Source organism: Pollachius pollachius, assembly GCF_949987615.1.
Source record: "Pollachius pollachius genome assembly, chromosome: 10".
NCBI lineage: Eukaryota > Metazoa > Chordata > Actinopteri > Gadiformes > Gadidae > Pollachius > Pollachius pollachius.
This window is the reverse complement of record NC_136943.1, coordinates 193,284-210,110: the sequence shown is the minus strand read 5'-3', so window position 1 is coordinate 210,110 and position 16,827 is coordinate 193,284. Positions and strand designations below refer to the sequence as shown.

At 48.0% G+C, this 16,827-nt stretch overlaps 1 protein-coding gene across 1 annotated transcript in view; it reads right to left on the bottom strand.

Moving 5' to 3' along the window:
- Positions 1–4,786: 4,786 nt before the first annotated feature.
- LOC307081555 (sodium-dependent phosphate transport protein 2A-like) overlaps positions 4,787–16,827 on the bottom strand; it is a gene marked incomplete at its 5' end in the record, with an annotated part of 17,992 nt that continues 5,951 nt past the window's right edge. The window contains 8 exons of the mRNA XM_079744808.1: positions 4,787–5,482; positions 7,942–8,066; positions 12,270–12,386; positions 12,590–12,757; positions 13,091–13,190; positions 13,489–13,584; positions 14,472–14,667; positions 16,234–16,345. Of these exons, the coding sequence (XP_079600934.1) occupies positions 4,865–5,482; positions 7,942–8,066; positions 12,270–12,386; positions 12,590–12,757; positions 13,091–13,190; positions 13,489–13,584; positions 14,472–14,667; positions 16,234–16,345 (1,532 nt within the window). The remainder of the gene's footprint in view (positions 5,483–7,941; positions 8,067–12,269; positions 12,387–12,589; positions 12,758–13,090; positions 13,191–13,488; positions 13,585–14,471; positions 14,668–16,233; positions 16,346–16,827) is intronic.

The window sequence follows — 16,827 nt, the reverse complement described above, 5'->3', positions numbered from 1 at the left end:
ACTGGTCTGCTACACCACCAAACTACTGGTCTGCTACACATACTGGTCCACCAAACTACTGGTCTGCTACACCACCAAACTACTGGTCTGCTACACATACTGGTCCACCAAACTACTGGTCTGCTACACCACCAAACTACTTGTCTGCTACACATACTGGTCCACCAAACTACTGGTCTGCTACACCACCAAACTACTGGTCTGCTACACATACTGGTCCACCAAACTACTGGTCTGCTACACCTACTGGTCCACCAAACTACTGGTCTGCTACACCACCAAACTACTGGTCTGCTACACATACTGGTCCACCAAACTACTGGTCTGCTACACCGACTGGTCCACCAAACTACTGGTCTGCTACACCACCAAACTACTGGTCTGCTACACATACTGGTCCACCAAACTACTGGTCTGCTACACCTACTGGTCCACCAAACTACTGGTCTGCTACACCACCAAACTACTGGTCTGCTACACATACTGGTCCACCAAACTACTGTTCTGCTACACTGACTGGTCCACCAAACTACTGGTCTGCTACACCACCAAACTACTGGTCTGCTACACATACTGGTCCACCAAACTACTGGTCAACCAAACTACTTGTTTACCAACCTACTGGTATACTACACCTAGTGGTCCTCCAAACTACTGATCCACTACACCTACTGGTTCACTACACCTACTGGTTCACTAGGCCTACCTTTCCCCAGATCCCATGTGATGGTGCTTCAATGGAGGATGGGGGAAGGGGAGAGGTGGCTGGGTAACATTTAAGAGTCTTCTGAAGGTGCTCCTGTCATCGAGACCCATCCAACCCAGACACGTGGATTGTGCCACTCGACATCTGAAGACAAAGGCTCATTCTTTCCCTCAGCTTGAGAGCTGTTAAACGGGACGATAGAACCGGCATCTGCTGGCTTCATAAACAAGGCCATACGGCTCTCTATAAACAAGAATAATACGATAGGATTAGGATTGCAGTCTCTCGATTTTCTTATGAATGATTTTCAGATAACATTTTCACTTTCCGATTCTTTGAGCTGCTTCTGTTTGATGCAGGAAGTTGCCACATATTCCGGGACTACGTTTAATCAGCAGGATAACATTCATGAGAAACTGTCATCCTAATCTCTAAATCTTCCCTGCAGTTCTGCTTCGGGGTATTTGCATGCAGTCAGTCTTAACTGGAAGTGGAACATACTGGACTGCTGTGCTGTTGCGTGGATACCAAAGGCGTGTGCTTGTGTGTGTATGTTTATGTGTGCATGTGTTCTCACGTGCTCACGTATGTGTGCGTCTGTGTGTCCCATAATGGATGGACGGTTGAGTGCATCAGGCAGCGACCGAGATCATGACAGAGTGACCGTTTATTTCTATTTCTGATCCTGAGGATAAACAAAGCATCAGCCAGCTTCCCCTCCGCTAATTTGATGGCTCATTTGGTGTGTGTGTGTGTGTCCACGAGCATATGTGTGTGTGTACCTGCATCAAGTGTGCGTGTGTGGGGGGGAAAAAGACGTCCTTGCCTGCTTGTCAGTGCACGTGTGTGTGTGTGTACATGTGTGGGTTTTTTTGTTCATCTGTGGGTTTCAGAACCTGCGTGTGTGGCTAATTGTTTGTGTCTGTGTTTGTGTGTACTCTGCGGAAGGCATGTGCATGTAGTTGGAGAGCGATCATCCAAAGAAGTCTGTGAGACAAAGATTCACGAGTCGTCGGCACGGAATCAGCCTTAGAGACAGGAACATGGGTGCTCCACATTGCTTCCTGTCAAGGCCTCTGCTATCCACCTGTTTGTTGTTGAAGCACCGATCACACTAGAGATCGAGTACTCAGTAGTAGGGAGTAAGAGTGGCTTGAAAGGTAAAACGGAAAAAGAAAAGAGAGGGTGTTTGGTGAGCTTTATCTTCATGGATTCTTCGAAGGCAACAGGACAGGGAGTTGAATCGTTTGGCTGGGATGGGTTACTGATTAGGGGTCGATTCAGGTAATCAGTCGTGTCTCCGTGGCAGACTTTGGGAAGCAACACACTCACTAAGAAGTGAAGCAGAATACAAAAACTCCACGTGTGTATTATTCAAATCAACCACCCACTTGGACCCCCCCAGCAGATGGAAACGGCTCTGCAGAAAACTGAGAAGGCATTTCTCTCACTCTGAGGGAATTATGCATGCTGCACCCAGGATCATTTCTTTTCAGGGATTTTCTCCTTGCCTGAGAGACGTCCCAAGTGCCTGAATACCTTAAGGCCGCTGCAGTTATTCCTCCAATGCGTATGTGGGAGGAGTCTGTGTGTCGGGTTCTATGCCAGCATATATATACATCTAAGGCAAGTTCCAGCTGAGCTTTTTGTTAAACGCACAGAATAACAGCGGGACATTCTGAAGCAAGAAATTCTTAGTACATGGCATGAAGTAGGCAGTATTTTTAGAGAACTATTAACATTTTTAAAAAGAGTCACAGAGTCGATAGTGGCAAGTAAAATGCAACTAGCTCAATGATTTACGTCATCCTGTGCTGTTTTGAGATAACAAGACAACCAAGACACCCTTTTGGCCTAATGAGATACTATAGAAAAACACGACACTTTGTGATGCACTGCTTCCTTAATTGAGGATAAAGGATTTGTGCTTCGAGGCCAAATGACGACGTGCACAAACACTTCTGGGGCTGAAAGGTCTCCGGATGGGGATAACAACATGTCCATGTGGCCCTGCTTTTCACTACTGTTCCAGCTAGTTTGATATAACAGGTAGGCTCTCAGAGCCTGAACAGGCTCACTGTCAGGTGGGGAAGGTGACTTTAAAGAGCAGACTCCATACGGATTAAGCCTTATGGCTCGTTAAGCGTCTTTCAGGACCGAAGATGAGAGCTCCCGACTGTGGAACTTCTGATACCTCGTCTTTTATTTGCAGGCTTTAGAGATCCAACTTGATTTCCCTTCAATATATGTCTCTATATATATACATTTATAACTTTAAAGTATACTTTACATACCCGAGCCCTCTGGAGATATCTATAGCCTTGAGGTGGGTTAGACAACACTGAGAAGGACATCCTTAATGGGACCTGATTCCTGCTGATGGCCTGGATAATGTTTAATTCAGGGAAATAGATATAGTGCTTTTTTATATTCAAAGTCAGTGTGACTTTGAGTTAGTCTAGTAAATATGTGTATTTCAATTGAGGAAATGTGCAAAGGATTTTTTTATGAAGTTATGAATATTTTTATGAATCTGCGATCGCACGTGCTTTTACACATAGACCAACCGGGCTTTGTAGGGAAGCTATTTATTTGCAGTCTTGAGCCAACAAATAAAAAAAACGAATCGTGCCAGCGATGGATTCAGAGGACCTTTTGAATCACACATTCCTGATCAGTGGCAGGAGTTAGTAAGGAACCATGCGGATACATCCAGACTCCTCTTGGTGATGGTTGGGTATAATGTATGCAATTATAAATGTATAAGATCAATGCTAAGGAAATGCCTCTGATGGCTCATCAGTGTATTGATCTAATGAGGCCAGGGCTGCCCACTGGAGACCACCAGGAATACATCATTGGTGGGTGGAAAAGAGAAAGAAAAGGTAAAAGGTCACATGGTACACCGGGCTGCATCACTTCTATTTTCACTCGGGCACTCCTGATGGACCCCTTCTGATTGCAAACGATTCAGCCGGACCCCAACGCTGGGCTTAAATCAGGCCCTGGGCCATGTGCTGGAGCTACCTGGCTAGACGCATTGATCCATCCGCCACAACTTCCTGTACTAACTATTTAGTCTGCTGCCTCCGATTCCTCAGACACCTGAAGATAGATAGGTAGACCAGGTTGTTGCTGCGGTTGAGGTGTGTATGCATGTCTGTGCGTGCATGCATGCATGAATGCATCTGTGTGTCCTAAGAGAGAGGGTGTTTTTGTGGGTATGGTTGTGTGTTTGTGTGTGTGTGTGTGTGTGTGTGTGTGTGCTTGTGTGTGTGTGTGTGTGTGTGTGTGTGTGTGTGTGTGTGTGTGTGTGTGTGTGTGTGTGTGTGTGTGTGTGTGTGTCTCAAGGCCAGGGAGACTCGCTCCCAGTGGTGCTTCTGTGTAGCGCTAACAGCACTTTTACAACTGCCCAGATATCAAAGGCAGGCCAATAAAAAACAATCTTGTTTAATTGCCTGTGCTGTAAGGTTGCCGTAAAATCGATTAGCTTTATTAAATATTGAAGTGTTTATTCAACTGCAGACAGTAGACCAAAATGTACATTTCAAGAAAAACTAAACTTTAAAACACACTTACAATTTTGAAAACCGATAAGTGTATAGTTTTAACTGATGATGAATTAAAATTAAATGATTTAAATTATTTATTGTATTTCATGCAATCCAGATGTGTGTACATCGTTGTGAATAGTGGGGAGTGTTAAAACAATGAATATTAAAATATTTAAATAATTGAAGAACCAGAGCTTTGTTTGTACATTTGATCTTGTTTCTGTCATGTTACTTCTTGGTTTGAAAGTCATTCTCTCTTTTGATCAGACATCACAAAACAAATGCAGCCTCTCTACAGCACTGAAGGAGCTTGTTGAAAGGCTGTCAGAAAACGACCATAAAACTAGTTCCAATAAGAACCTGCTGAATTTGAACATTGACTCATTTATACACAATGTTTGTTTCTTTGCTCCGATTGGTTGTCGGTCTAGAGGCACTTTAATCAACGCCCCTTGGAAATCAAAAATAAACGGCGACGCTCCAGACTTAAACCCATGTGGGAATGGGTCTGGGAACGTCAGGCTAGGTTGCTGCAGGATGGTTACAGATTGTGCGTTCAGAGATGTTTAATGTGAGTCGGGGGGGCGTGCTGCAGGCTGGCCCCCTACAGCGGCGTGCTGTGGCAGCGCTCCAATCCCCTCAGCCTGAACACGGGGACCCCCGCCGTCTCATCCAGGTAGGCCAGCGAAGGGTTGTCGTACGCCGACTCCGCCCTCGTCTCCGTCTGGCCCGCCATGTTAGGCTTGGCAGGCAGCGTCGTTATCGTCGTGGAGACCGCGGCGTCCACAGCTCCCGCCCCTCCCCCGCCTTCCGCTCCCCGCCGCTCCACGCCCGCCGAGCAGCACGCCGTCGCCTTGACGACGCAGCGGTCCAGCGGCTTGAGGGAGCGCATCCACGGCGGCAGGAAGTCCCAGCTGTGGAGCGCGGCGGGCAGGTGGTCAGGGCTGCGCGCCTGCAGCACGTTGACGGCGGTGACGAAGACGGCCACGCCCAGCAGGGGGGCGGCCACGCCCACCAGGACGTGCCAGCCGGCCAGCGACAGCCCCAGCACCACAGCGGGCAGCAGCAGGAAGGACAGCAGCAGGTAGAGCACGGCGAACCAGCGGTACTTGGCGGTGCGCTCGCCCAGAACGCGGGCCATGCGGATGGGCAGCCTGGTGGCCGGGATGGGGTACCACAGCAGGATGCCGAAGACGTTGAAGAACAGGTGGCACAGGGCGATCTGGAGCGGCAGGACAAAGGGAGGCGCTGCTTTAAAGGGCTGATGTCCCGCCACCAGGTGGGAGAGGGTTTAGCCGTTACATGATGTTTGAAAATCTGCCTTTTCCTGTGTTTGAGTGACATCACTAGTGGTCGTGGCCTATATGTAGGATGGATAGATGAGCAACGTTTGCTACAGTCCACTGGGTAGGCTGGTAGACTGATCTATCCAGCACGCATCTAGGTGAACATGCCCACTTGTGATGTCACTCAGGCACAAGGAAGGGCAGATATTCAAACGGCTTGTAATGGCTTAAAACACGCATGAGATCACCCCTTTAAGGCCAAATATGAATGCATGGGAGAGCGTTCTGACTCGGTAATCTTTTGCATCACTGGTTTGTAATTGATGTGTTACCGTTTCCACATAGTTACTGCATAAACCATTTAGAGACATTTCATCACTTGATTAACCTTTGGACGGCAGCTTTGGTGCATGCGGGCCATGACCCAGCCATTACTTTCCCATAACTTGCCAATGTTTGACTGACATGGAAATTTATAGTAAAGGTTGCAGTTTTCCTATTAGGGGAAACTACAAAGCAACTGACTATTCCTAAACCAGCCCCTCTCGCTGTGGCAGGGTTTCAACCGTAGCGGCGGTAAACTTGAATGGTTCAAAGCTTTTATGATGTTTAAGGTAATGAAAAAACAATTGTGTTGTGTTATTTGTGGACGTGGTCATCCAGCGGGACGGGCAGGGATGCCCGTCTGTTGATCGGGAACTGAACTCAATCGCGGAGAACTACAGTTTATTTTTACAATGCCAGTTAATCTACCCATTCAAGTGGCTTCCCATTCATTATTTTAACTTTAATGCTTCCATCGACTGCTTCTATCCAGTTCACAGTCTTTCTCAGTGTTCTGTATTAGCAGCTCCACTCAAAAGGGCTCTTAGATGGCTTCACCAGTAAGTGCGGCACTAAGCCTTTTTGAACATTTCAATGTCATTAGAGACCTCTATTCGACAAGAGGGTTTAAAAAAAATATTCCCAAACTCAGTTCATAACAAGACTATTGATGACGTTTCCAGGGACATCTGTAGAAATCTTTGTAAACCAAAAATTATATTGGCATGGTGATTTCCTTCTCGGCCAAATTAACGCAGTTTCAAGAAAGACGATTTAAAGTAAACCTGCAGAGATTAAAAATATAGGTGGATATCAATCCCCAAGAGACACATAATGACAGGATACTATTGGGATGATGTGCAGTATGTGATTTGACGTGTTGAAGTGGTCGTTTTCAAGGTCCACTTTCGAAAATAAGTGTGAAACACTTTTAAGGGCAAACCTCTGGGATGTTCTAGGTTTTGTACCCTGAGATTAAATACAAATCTGACAACATGTTGTCATTGTGTCAATATCATGTTAAGGACAAGAGAAGAATTCTTCACATCAAAAGCCTTAAGCGAGCAGATTCTACAAGACATCCTAAAAATGGGTATTTGTGGATCGTGAATTATCCGTGTGGTAGTCGTTTTGAATGTATTTGTGGATTGTGGTACATGCAGTGTGAGTTAGCTTCTGTGGGTTCCACCTCACTTCCTTCGCTATGCATATCACCATGTCCAGGTGAAAGCTACGTCGACATCCACATTTTGCAGACCATTTATTTTTACCGATCAGCTGCACTACGATTAGACATAACTCAACGAGATCCACAAATGTATAAAGACTAGGCTGGATTTCAACCTCCGCTGGGTCGAGCAGATAGAAAAACCAAGTATTCCTTCCGACCTCGTCCTGAATGTTCCCAGGCTTTTGAACGCAGCTCGCCTTCCTGTTCGGTCGGTCTGTGCCGCGGCCGCAAGTGATCGGCACATCCAGAGCACCGGGGAGACATGAGCCAGCGGCGGTTCTAATCGCCTCCTGCTCCACCTCGGTCCATTTCCCCGCCTCGCTTTCTCCTGCCAAAAGCGTCCTACTATAAGGCCCTTCTCAAACATGTTTTTTTTTATGTTTTTCATTGCCCGCAGTGCTGTACGAAAATGTGAAGACTTTTACACACGATATCGATATAACATGTTTATGAATTCAAAATCCCGTTCTAAACAGCCGAAGTGAGATTCAGTTCATTAAAGTTTAGAAAAGATATGTACATATAGGTACATAAAAGATATGGTATCACATGACTCCCACATAAACCCAATGAGTTGATCATTTTACTGGCATATTTCAGTATGCGAAAGCGATAAGTCAATACCCAGGCAACCCCTACATTACTTAATGATACAGGCCTCATACGCCTCAAGGACGATAGATTCTCCGGTGGAATTCTTGCTTAACAAAACACATTCATACAAAGAGAGCATGAATTCCCTCCTGGCTGCTTAACAAATTCCTCCCGTACTCCAGTGCCCTTGAGCATGGTAGATACAGTATGAAGGGTGTGGTGGTAGGGTATGATGTGGAGGTTTACCTGAAGGGCAGCAACCAGCTTGTCCCCGGGGCAGGCCAGGGCAGCCAGCATGGCGGTGGTGGTGGTGCCAATGTTGGAGCCCAGGGTCAGGGGGTAGGCCCGCTCCAGACTGATCACCCCCACACCTGGGGGCACACACCCAACGCAGGGAAGGGATCAGGGAGAGATCTGGAACACAGTTTCGGAGTTGTTCAGTGTGCCCTGGTGTTCTTTGGAAAGTATTCGGTTAGACATTACGAGCCATTTCAATTATAATTTTTTTTACCTTATCAATAAGGTATCAAGAGCCTGCTTCCAAGGGTTCATTACAAATCATAGAGAATACGTTGTAGACAGATCTACTACTGCTTATTAACTATTAATAAGAGCTAAAAATTCAGCCGCGGTGCTTTCAAGACACACATCCCACAAAAGGCAAGCATAAAGAATAAATGTGTTTCTGGTGAGGGTTTGTGGTTAATCATTCACTGCCAAAAATGCATATGGTGACCACAAAATGCATATCACAATGTATATTTGATGAAAGATTATACAGCCACATTTGTATAATGGGAAAAAACAGACCTACAAATGGGTTTATCTAATATTCCCATTTCCTCCCACTACACCCTAATCTCATGTCTTTCTGCTGGTCGGTTTAACTGATTCCATGATGTCTCGAGCATGTGCCTGGTGAGATGAGGCTTTGGCTTGTCGCAGCATTGACCACATTCCCCCGCTTCCATCTGTGATGCACAGATTGAAATGGTCTAGACGTTTCCAAACATAGCCTCAAAACATTTGCTTGAACCTCATCCATCCCTTGGGATCGTGGTCTTCGCAACAGTCAGGATAATCAAATCTGAAATGCATTTAGCTTAAACGTGCCTGGGATTGATTAACACGCAGACAAGGATGAGGTAGATCGATGAACTTCCCTCTAAGGATGGTGTCCAATAGTTCTTCAAAAGCCTTTTTAAAATGTATTGTGTCGTCAACTGGTAGCATTCTGAAGCTGTGAAAGCAACAAACTAAAAATATATCTGTCAACCCAGGAATTTTATGCCAAATTGCCCATGATACTTGGCTGGCTGTTTTCTTTGCAACACCCCTTCATGGGCAACTAAACTTGTAATTATGAGCGATTCTAACCCACACAAGTAAAACAATCCCTCACTCCACTGAGGAGCTTATTAACACAGACAGGTAGAGAAATGCACGACTGCGCAGTAGATAACACAGAAACCGAGCATACCTGAATAGGACAATAATATGGCAAATCTCCCGGAGTGAGAAAGTTTGCCCACATATCATACGCCACCACATTCCTTACATTGGAACATAAAAGAAAAGGCTTGGATTGTGGCCAAAATATTTGCCTTTGTGGTTGAGTGTGTTCTATTCCATGTACATTTCCCACGCTCTCGTTAATGATTACAGAAATGAAACAGAAAAAACCTTTGTAGAAGCTCCTTACTCGTGTACCGTATTCACAGACCGACACACACACAGCACCGAGCCTGGCAGAGACGCACAGAGAGACGCTCTCCAGAGCATCCTGCCATACAGCCACGGTAGACACTCGCTGCCATAAAACAAGACAACCTCACATACGGCCTTATGTGACCAACCCCGGCCCATGTAGATGAGTCAGCCCTGATGACTGCTAGAGCTTCATTAGGCCGGCGCCGTACGGTGGAGGTTACACAACGCCACAACGCCACAACGCCCCCCCTCCAGCCTGGCTAAGAGCCTGTTGTCTGCTAAGACGCGTTATTAAGTTCAAACAGGGATACATGTGTAGAAGGATAAGTTAAGCTGTTACGCTAGCTTGTGCTTGAATGAGCAGGAGCGTTTCACCCCCGTTTTGTCCCAGGTATCGTGGCACGCCACTCGGAACGGGACAGATTTATAATGGTAGCGAGCGCCGCAGCTGCTTGTTAAGACTTTGACGTGCTGACAACTCTGGGAGTCTAGCCACCTCATTATGACCAGTGCGGTCAGCGGGGGGGGGGGGCGGCAGGAGGATTATACTTTATCCTGTAGGATTGATTGGCCCCTACAGAAGGTTCCTTAGGAAGGAAACGGTTATTGTTGCATAGAGCGGGAGCATCGCCTCATCTCCGTGGACACCTTCCTGTGGAAGCAGCAGGTAGCGCTTAGGTCAGGAGCAAGTGTTTTGGTCTGAAACGTATTCAAAACAAGGTATTCATTAGCCTAGGTATATCTATTACCTTGATATATTTAAATTGATATAGGATTTTACAATACTAATATGGAGGATTACCGGCAACAAGAAATCCCATTCTGATGAACAGGCCCTATTGGCCTGGACGTAGATGACACAGGCCATGTTGGCTCAATGCCAGGACCCAAAGCAGACGGAAAGAGAGCAGAACAGCCAACGGTGGGGAAGCCTGGTCTTCACTCATGACTGGCATGGATGACAAGGCAGTGGATCAACTCTCTCATATGCCCCTAGGATCCAATAAAGAGCCCCTTAACTACCCTGTCCCAACACATGCACAAACACACACAAGCATACACACACGCACGTACACACACGCACACACACAGAAGACCACTGAAATAAGTGCATTTGGCTCAGGGAGATGGGGGGAGTCAGAGATATTTATGTGGTTGAATGACATTTCAAACTGGAAAAAGTTATATTCAGAGGTGAATAGGAATCCTTCTGAATAAACATGGCCAGCACTCCCTTGCGAAATTTGTCTAATTTATTGCCTGATTTCTTTTCAGTAAAGCATTTACAAACGTAATAATGTACACAATCTGGAGGCTAGAACATAACAAATATTAGCATAAAAATGCTAATATTCCAGTCTTTTGTTTTCAACATCAGAAAACCAAAATGACTCCACTTCTGCACAATGTACATTTTATCAAATGTTATGAACTCCAAAATGAAAACAATGACTTTATCTGGTTTGAGGACAAAAGATTACACACGCATACGTACACACACACACACGCACACAGACACACCATCGCCAGTAGAAAAGAAAAATCAACAAAAGCTTCTTTAGCAGCAAACGTGAAAGATTCTTGTCTCCCCATCAAAGCTGACTACAGCTGACATTTGCCCTCAGCGTTTGATTGAAGTACGTTGTCTCTTGTGTTTATATGTGTCTCCCGCCAGAACACTAGCTTGGTAGATCCAAGCCTACCTTCATCGAGCCAGAGGTCACCGCTAGCTCCCCCTCCTGGCCACGCACGGATAAGAATAGACAAGCCGGCGAAGGCTTGGAAAGCCCACTCGGCGTATAGTGGGATAACCAGAGGCTATGAGACAGCAGCGCTCTAATAACTCTCCAAGCGTGGAGGACAGGAGTAAAGCTAAGGACTGAGACGTGAAGGACATCACTAGCATGAGATTTCAACAACTTCATCAATATTAGTAGATGTAGACTCGACGGCTTTTTGGGTTTCTAATCGCCGGTCCTTTAGCAACCGTTATGGAGTGCGATCAGGCAAGGGGGAGCTCTTCACAGAGAGGAGGTGTAGGAGGAGCCGGCGTGGAGGTGTAAGATGGAGGAGTAAGGTTGGATCCAACCTAGTGGGATGGTCGGTGGCGAGGAGGCTCAGAGCTGAATATACTGGGAGCCTGCTGAGAGATGACAGAAACCAAAGGAAGGCCGGCCTACCTTCCCGTGTTAGATCTCCTCAACGTTGATACATGTCCCAGGCCTTATGTCGTTGAAATGCTTCTGTGGGTTGTTTAAAATGCTTTGAGAGGGAAATGTACCTTCTTTGACCCCAGTGACCATAACTAATGAATGAATTAGCCATCGGTTTGACACATGGGTCCACAGTTTGTGATGGACAGCGTGAATGCTTTAGATGTGTTTGTCTGTATTCGGTGTTGTTACATTTTTTATTTACTTTTTGGGCATTAAGCAGACACTTTTTTCCAAAGCGACTTACAATAAGTAAATTTGTCATAAGGAGTGAAACAATATAGTTGATACATCTTAGGGACATTTCAATAGCATAATGGACAATGAGAGGGAAACCAGCGAGAACAATAGCGTCTTCTTAGACCTTTGTCTGTCAGTGTTTCTCCCCGGGTCCAGAACATAAACGTAGACGTAGTGCGTCAGAAGAAAACGTATTGCAGACGGGTTTCATCATGTCCGTCTCGTCCGTTTAAGCTGCATGACAACAACCAACGCTGGCTGGTCCCTTTCTTAATCCTGCGTTAACACACATCTTTTTCACTGTCAAACGTTCCACTGAGATGTTAGGTTATTAACATGAAATATAAATGTATTGAATTGTATATAGTCATAACTCGAGGGCGGCAGGCTCAGAGGCAGATATCAACTCACCGATCAGAGGGGTCAAGGCGGAGGTGAAGACTGAGCTGCTCTGAACCAGGAAGGTCATCCCGGCCCCGACCACCATGGCCACGTATCCCCCCAGCCAGCCGAACGGGTAGGGCAGATCTACGGACGGACGGGCACAGAGGGAAAACCCTCCAGGGTCAGATTGAGGACAGGGATGTTATTAAATGCAAATAATTAAGAGACAGTTTGGGAAATGTTCCAAGTACCCCAGGCAAACCTCAAACGCCGCCCCCCCCCCCCCCCTGCAGAACACAATCACTCAAAGGGTTTGTTTTGGGACATCCAACACTATATGAGCCCACCGGTGTTGATGACCTTCTGGATGACCTTGGCCACTTGGCCTTCCAGCAGGGAGTTGAGCAGCTTAACCAGCAGCACCAGGCAGCCGCACAGAACGGCCAGGGAGCCCGCCAGCAGGATCAGTCCCACCCCCAGGTCCGACAGCTGGGTGGACGCAAACAGGTGCCTGCCTGGGAACAGGCCAGGTCCTCGGTTATGCAACATCAGCACAGATGTGGTCCACACACACACACAAACGCACGCGCACACCTGCACACGTGCGCGCTCACGCACACACACACACATACACACACACACACACAAACACGCATGAGAGAAGGGTGATTATAATGTTTTATTTTGCATAGTTCGAACATGACAGGAATTTATTCCTTGCACATCTCTCTACCATCAACGGGAGGTAGTTGAATGAAATTATCTTCAAAATGAAAAGAAAGAAATACAACAAAGCAAACATTTATTTTTCATATTTTTTAACCGAATGTATTGAAACTGGAGCTTACATCTCTGTAGAGTGACTTCCTGGGTCAGATTCGTGAGGACCCCCCCAAGGCAAGGCAGGTCAGAGCTACAGTTGACCAATGAGCCAGCGACCCCAACGGACTGGGAACGAGTGGGAGAATCAAAGGAGGAACAGACGATCAGACGGACCAACAAACAGACAAACCAACAAACGAATGAACGAATTAAAGTAAGAAAGACAGAAAGTACGAATGAACGACAGAAAGGAAGAATGAAGGAGTAAAAGAAACAAGCCATTTCCTGAATAACCCATGAATGCTAACAGAATGTGTGTTTGTGAATCATCCAACAATTCACTCCTCCAGCTCCGTTCCCCTCAGGACCGAGCTACCCTGAGTCTGACCGTGACCACGGGAACATGGTTGGACGGGCGTCTTACCGTGACATCAGGCACGGGGCACAGCCTTCTCACCAGGCTGTGGTTCCTCAGGCTTTCCTCCCGCATGGCCAGGCCTGTGATGACAGACTTGTCAAGCTGGGGGACAAAGATGGGATAGGTTGAGTCTCATTAGGCCGCCATATGTAGGCTACAGCCCCCCAACACCACGGTACTCAGAGCGAAGAGACGCCTGGTTCTGATCCCAGCTGACGCATACGCTCTGCCATTCTGAGGCAATAGGGAATTCTGCACAGGAAAACCATCACCATTATTTTTACCAACCCTACGGCATGCTCCTATTAATGTTTTAAAAGGCCTATTTCTTTTAAAAGGCTTCATTATAATAGTGTACTACTTAATTATACTATTTAAATCCCACTAAATGTAATATCATTAAAGCTTCAGTGTGTAGAAAATGGTGGCGTCTAAAGGAACGCTCCTGGCAGGAATTGAATGTCATGTTCATAAGTATGTTTCAATTAGTGTATAATCCCATGAAAATAGGAATCTATGTGTTTATTATATGCAGTGCTGCGTAATGAGCAGAGTGCAGAGAGCCTGGGAGGTAGAGCGGGTTCATTATGGCCTCTTTACCGTCTCTCTACAGGTCTGCTACCGCCACAAATACAATACGTCATGCCCTTTTCTCCGAGTGTCGGGATGTTAAGAGAATTTCCATAATTGTCAGAGAAAATGTAGGACAAATAAACTGCCTACGCCTGCTTTAACCAGCAGCCGTACCCCTGCTTTAACCAGCGGTACCCCTGCTTTAACCAGAAGGCAGCAGTCCCCCTAAGAGGGGCTCTGGTACCTGGATGATGAGCCCGGTGACTGGGTGAGGACCAGTCTGGTACCTGGATGATGAGCCCAGTGACTGGGTGAGGACCAGTCTGGTACCTGGATGATGAGCCCGGTGACTGGGTGAGGACCAGTCTGGTACCTGGATGATGAGCCCCGTGACTGGGTGAGGACCAGTCTGGTACCTGGATGATGAGCCCCGTGACTGGGTGGGTGAGGGCCGTCAGCAGCTCGGGGGCGTCCTCCCCGCTCTGGAGGTGGAAGCTGGAGACCACCAGGTGGGCGAGCCGGGCCGTGGCGCCCGTCAGGACCTCCAGGGGGAGCAGCACCAGCACGGACAGCCAGTTGAAGCAGTCGTGGACCGTGGCGCCGGCGAACGCCCTGAGGGGACAGGGCCGTGCTGAAGGGTACAGAGTGGAAACCCCAAAACCAGTTCGAACTGGTTAAAATCAGATCAAGGGAAAGGTGTTTCGGAGTTCTAGGGCGGAGCCGGGGGGGGGCGGGGTCAACGTGGTTATCACCCACGCCAACCTTGTGGTGGTGTTTTTATAAACCTGTTGGGTATAATGAGCGACGTTATTATGTATGAAATGTGCCACACACTGTGGCGTTGTACTACAAGGGTCCGGGAAGCACAACCCTCTCTTGGACTCTAGCGTTAACATCCAGCGCCGTGCGGGCAGAGCTCCACACACTCCTTCTGTCGGGGCCCCTGAGGCGCTGTCGGGGTCCCTTTGTCGGGACCTCAAAGGAGAACGGACTCATCAGCGTACCTCACAGAACACCCCAGAGTGTGGAGCAGAACGATCCCACAATGCTCACGTCCTCCTACCCGCGGCCCTGAGCGAGCGGGCCCCTGAGCCGCTGCAGGGGCCCCTGAGCCGCTGCAGGGGCCCCTGAGGCTCTGCTGGGGCCCCTGAGGCTCTGCTGGGGACACTGAGGCTCTGCCGGGGCCCCTGAGGTGCTGCTGGGGCCCCTGAGGCTCTGCCGGGGCCCCTGAGGTGCTGCTGGGGCCCCTGCGCCGCTGCTAGGGCCCCTGAGGCTCTGCGCCGCTGCTAGGGCCCCTGAGGCTCTGCCGGGGCCCCTAAGGTGCTGCTGGGGCCCCTGTGCCAAGCTGAGGCAAGGTGGGCTGTGCCTTCAGATTGGGTGCAGCGGCTCAGCGGCCAGCAGCTGAATGGTTTAGTGCCCGGATATACCCTCATATTTCAGTTACAGCGACAAAATGGCATAGATTACTTTTAGATTTTTAGATTTAGTTTTTTTAGTATTTTTTTCATAAATGAATTACTAATAAGACTTTTATGGAAAAAAACTATTATTATTATTTTTTTTTTCTAAAAATGATTTAAGAAGAAAACGATTCTGGGTTGTCTGGCCCATGAAGATACCGAGGGCCAGTGGAGGCTCGCTCGCTGTATGCCAGCGCTTGAACTTCAGCACCTTTGTGGGGCTTGCCATAGCATTGTTGTAGTCCTTGCATCATCGCGTGTCTGTTATCAGGGTCAATTACATCAGAGCCCGGCTAGGCAGTCTGCCGTCTGATGGATGTGTCTCACATCAATGAGCTCGCGGCACAGAATGGATACGATTTGACGCCGTTATTGTCAGCATGGTGAGTCGGCGCGGCGGCGATTGTGCTGTAAAATCAGAACTAATGCAAAGTGGCAGCTGCTAGGCCCCCCTCTTCCTCCTCCTCCATCCTCCTCCTCTTCCTCCCCCTCCTCCTCCTCCATCCTCCTCCTCCTCCTCTTCCTCTTCCTCCTCCTCTTCCTCTTCCTCCTCCTCTCCCCCTCGTTTCCAGACTCTTTCACTCTCTCACTCTCTTTCACATCACTCTTGATCTTTCTGTGTCCCAGCATTCCCTTCTCCTTTCTCAAACCTCCCCCACTCCCCTCCCCCCCCCCTCCCTCCCTCCCTCCCTCCCTTCCTCCCTCCCTCCCTCCATACCTTTGGAACTGGCTCCTCTCTGCCGCCTGCATCATGGCTACGATGGTGTTGGTGACCGAGGTTCCGATGTTGGCGCCCATGATGATGGGGACCGCGGCCCCCACCTCCAGCACTGGGAGAGGAGAAACCAATGATGTCATTAGGACACTGGGAGAGGAGAGACCACAATGTCATTAGGACACTGGGAGAGGAGAGACCACGATGTCATTAGGACACTGGGAGAGGAGAGACCACAATGTCATTAGGACACTGGGAGAGGAGAGACCACGATGTCATTAGGACACTGGGAGAGGAGAGACCACGATGTCATTAGGACACTGGGAGAGGAGAGACCACGATGTCATTAGGACACTGGGAGAGGAGAGACCACGATGTCATTAGGACACTGGGAGAGGAGAGACCACGATGTCATCAGGACACTGGGAGAGGAGAGACCACAAGGTCATCAGGACACTGGGAGAGGAGAGACCACGATGTCATCAGGACACTGGGAGAGGAGAGACCACGATGTCATCAGGACACTGGGAGAGGAGAGACCACGATGTCATTAGGACACTGGGAGAGGAGAGACCACGATGTCATTAGGACACTGGG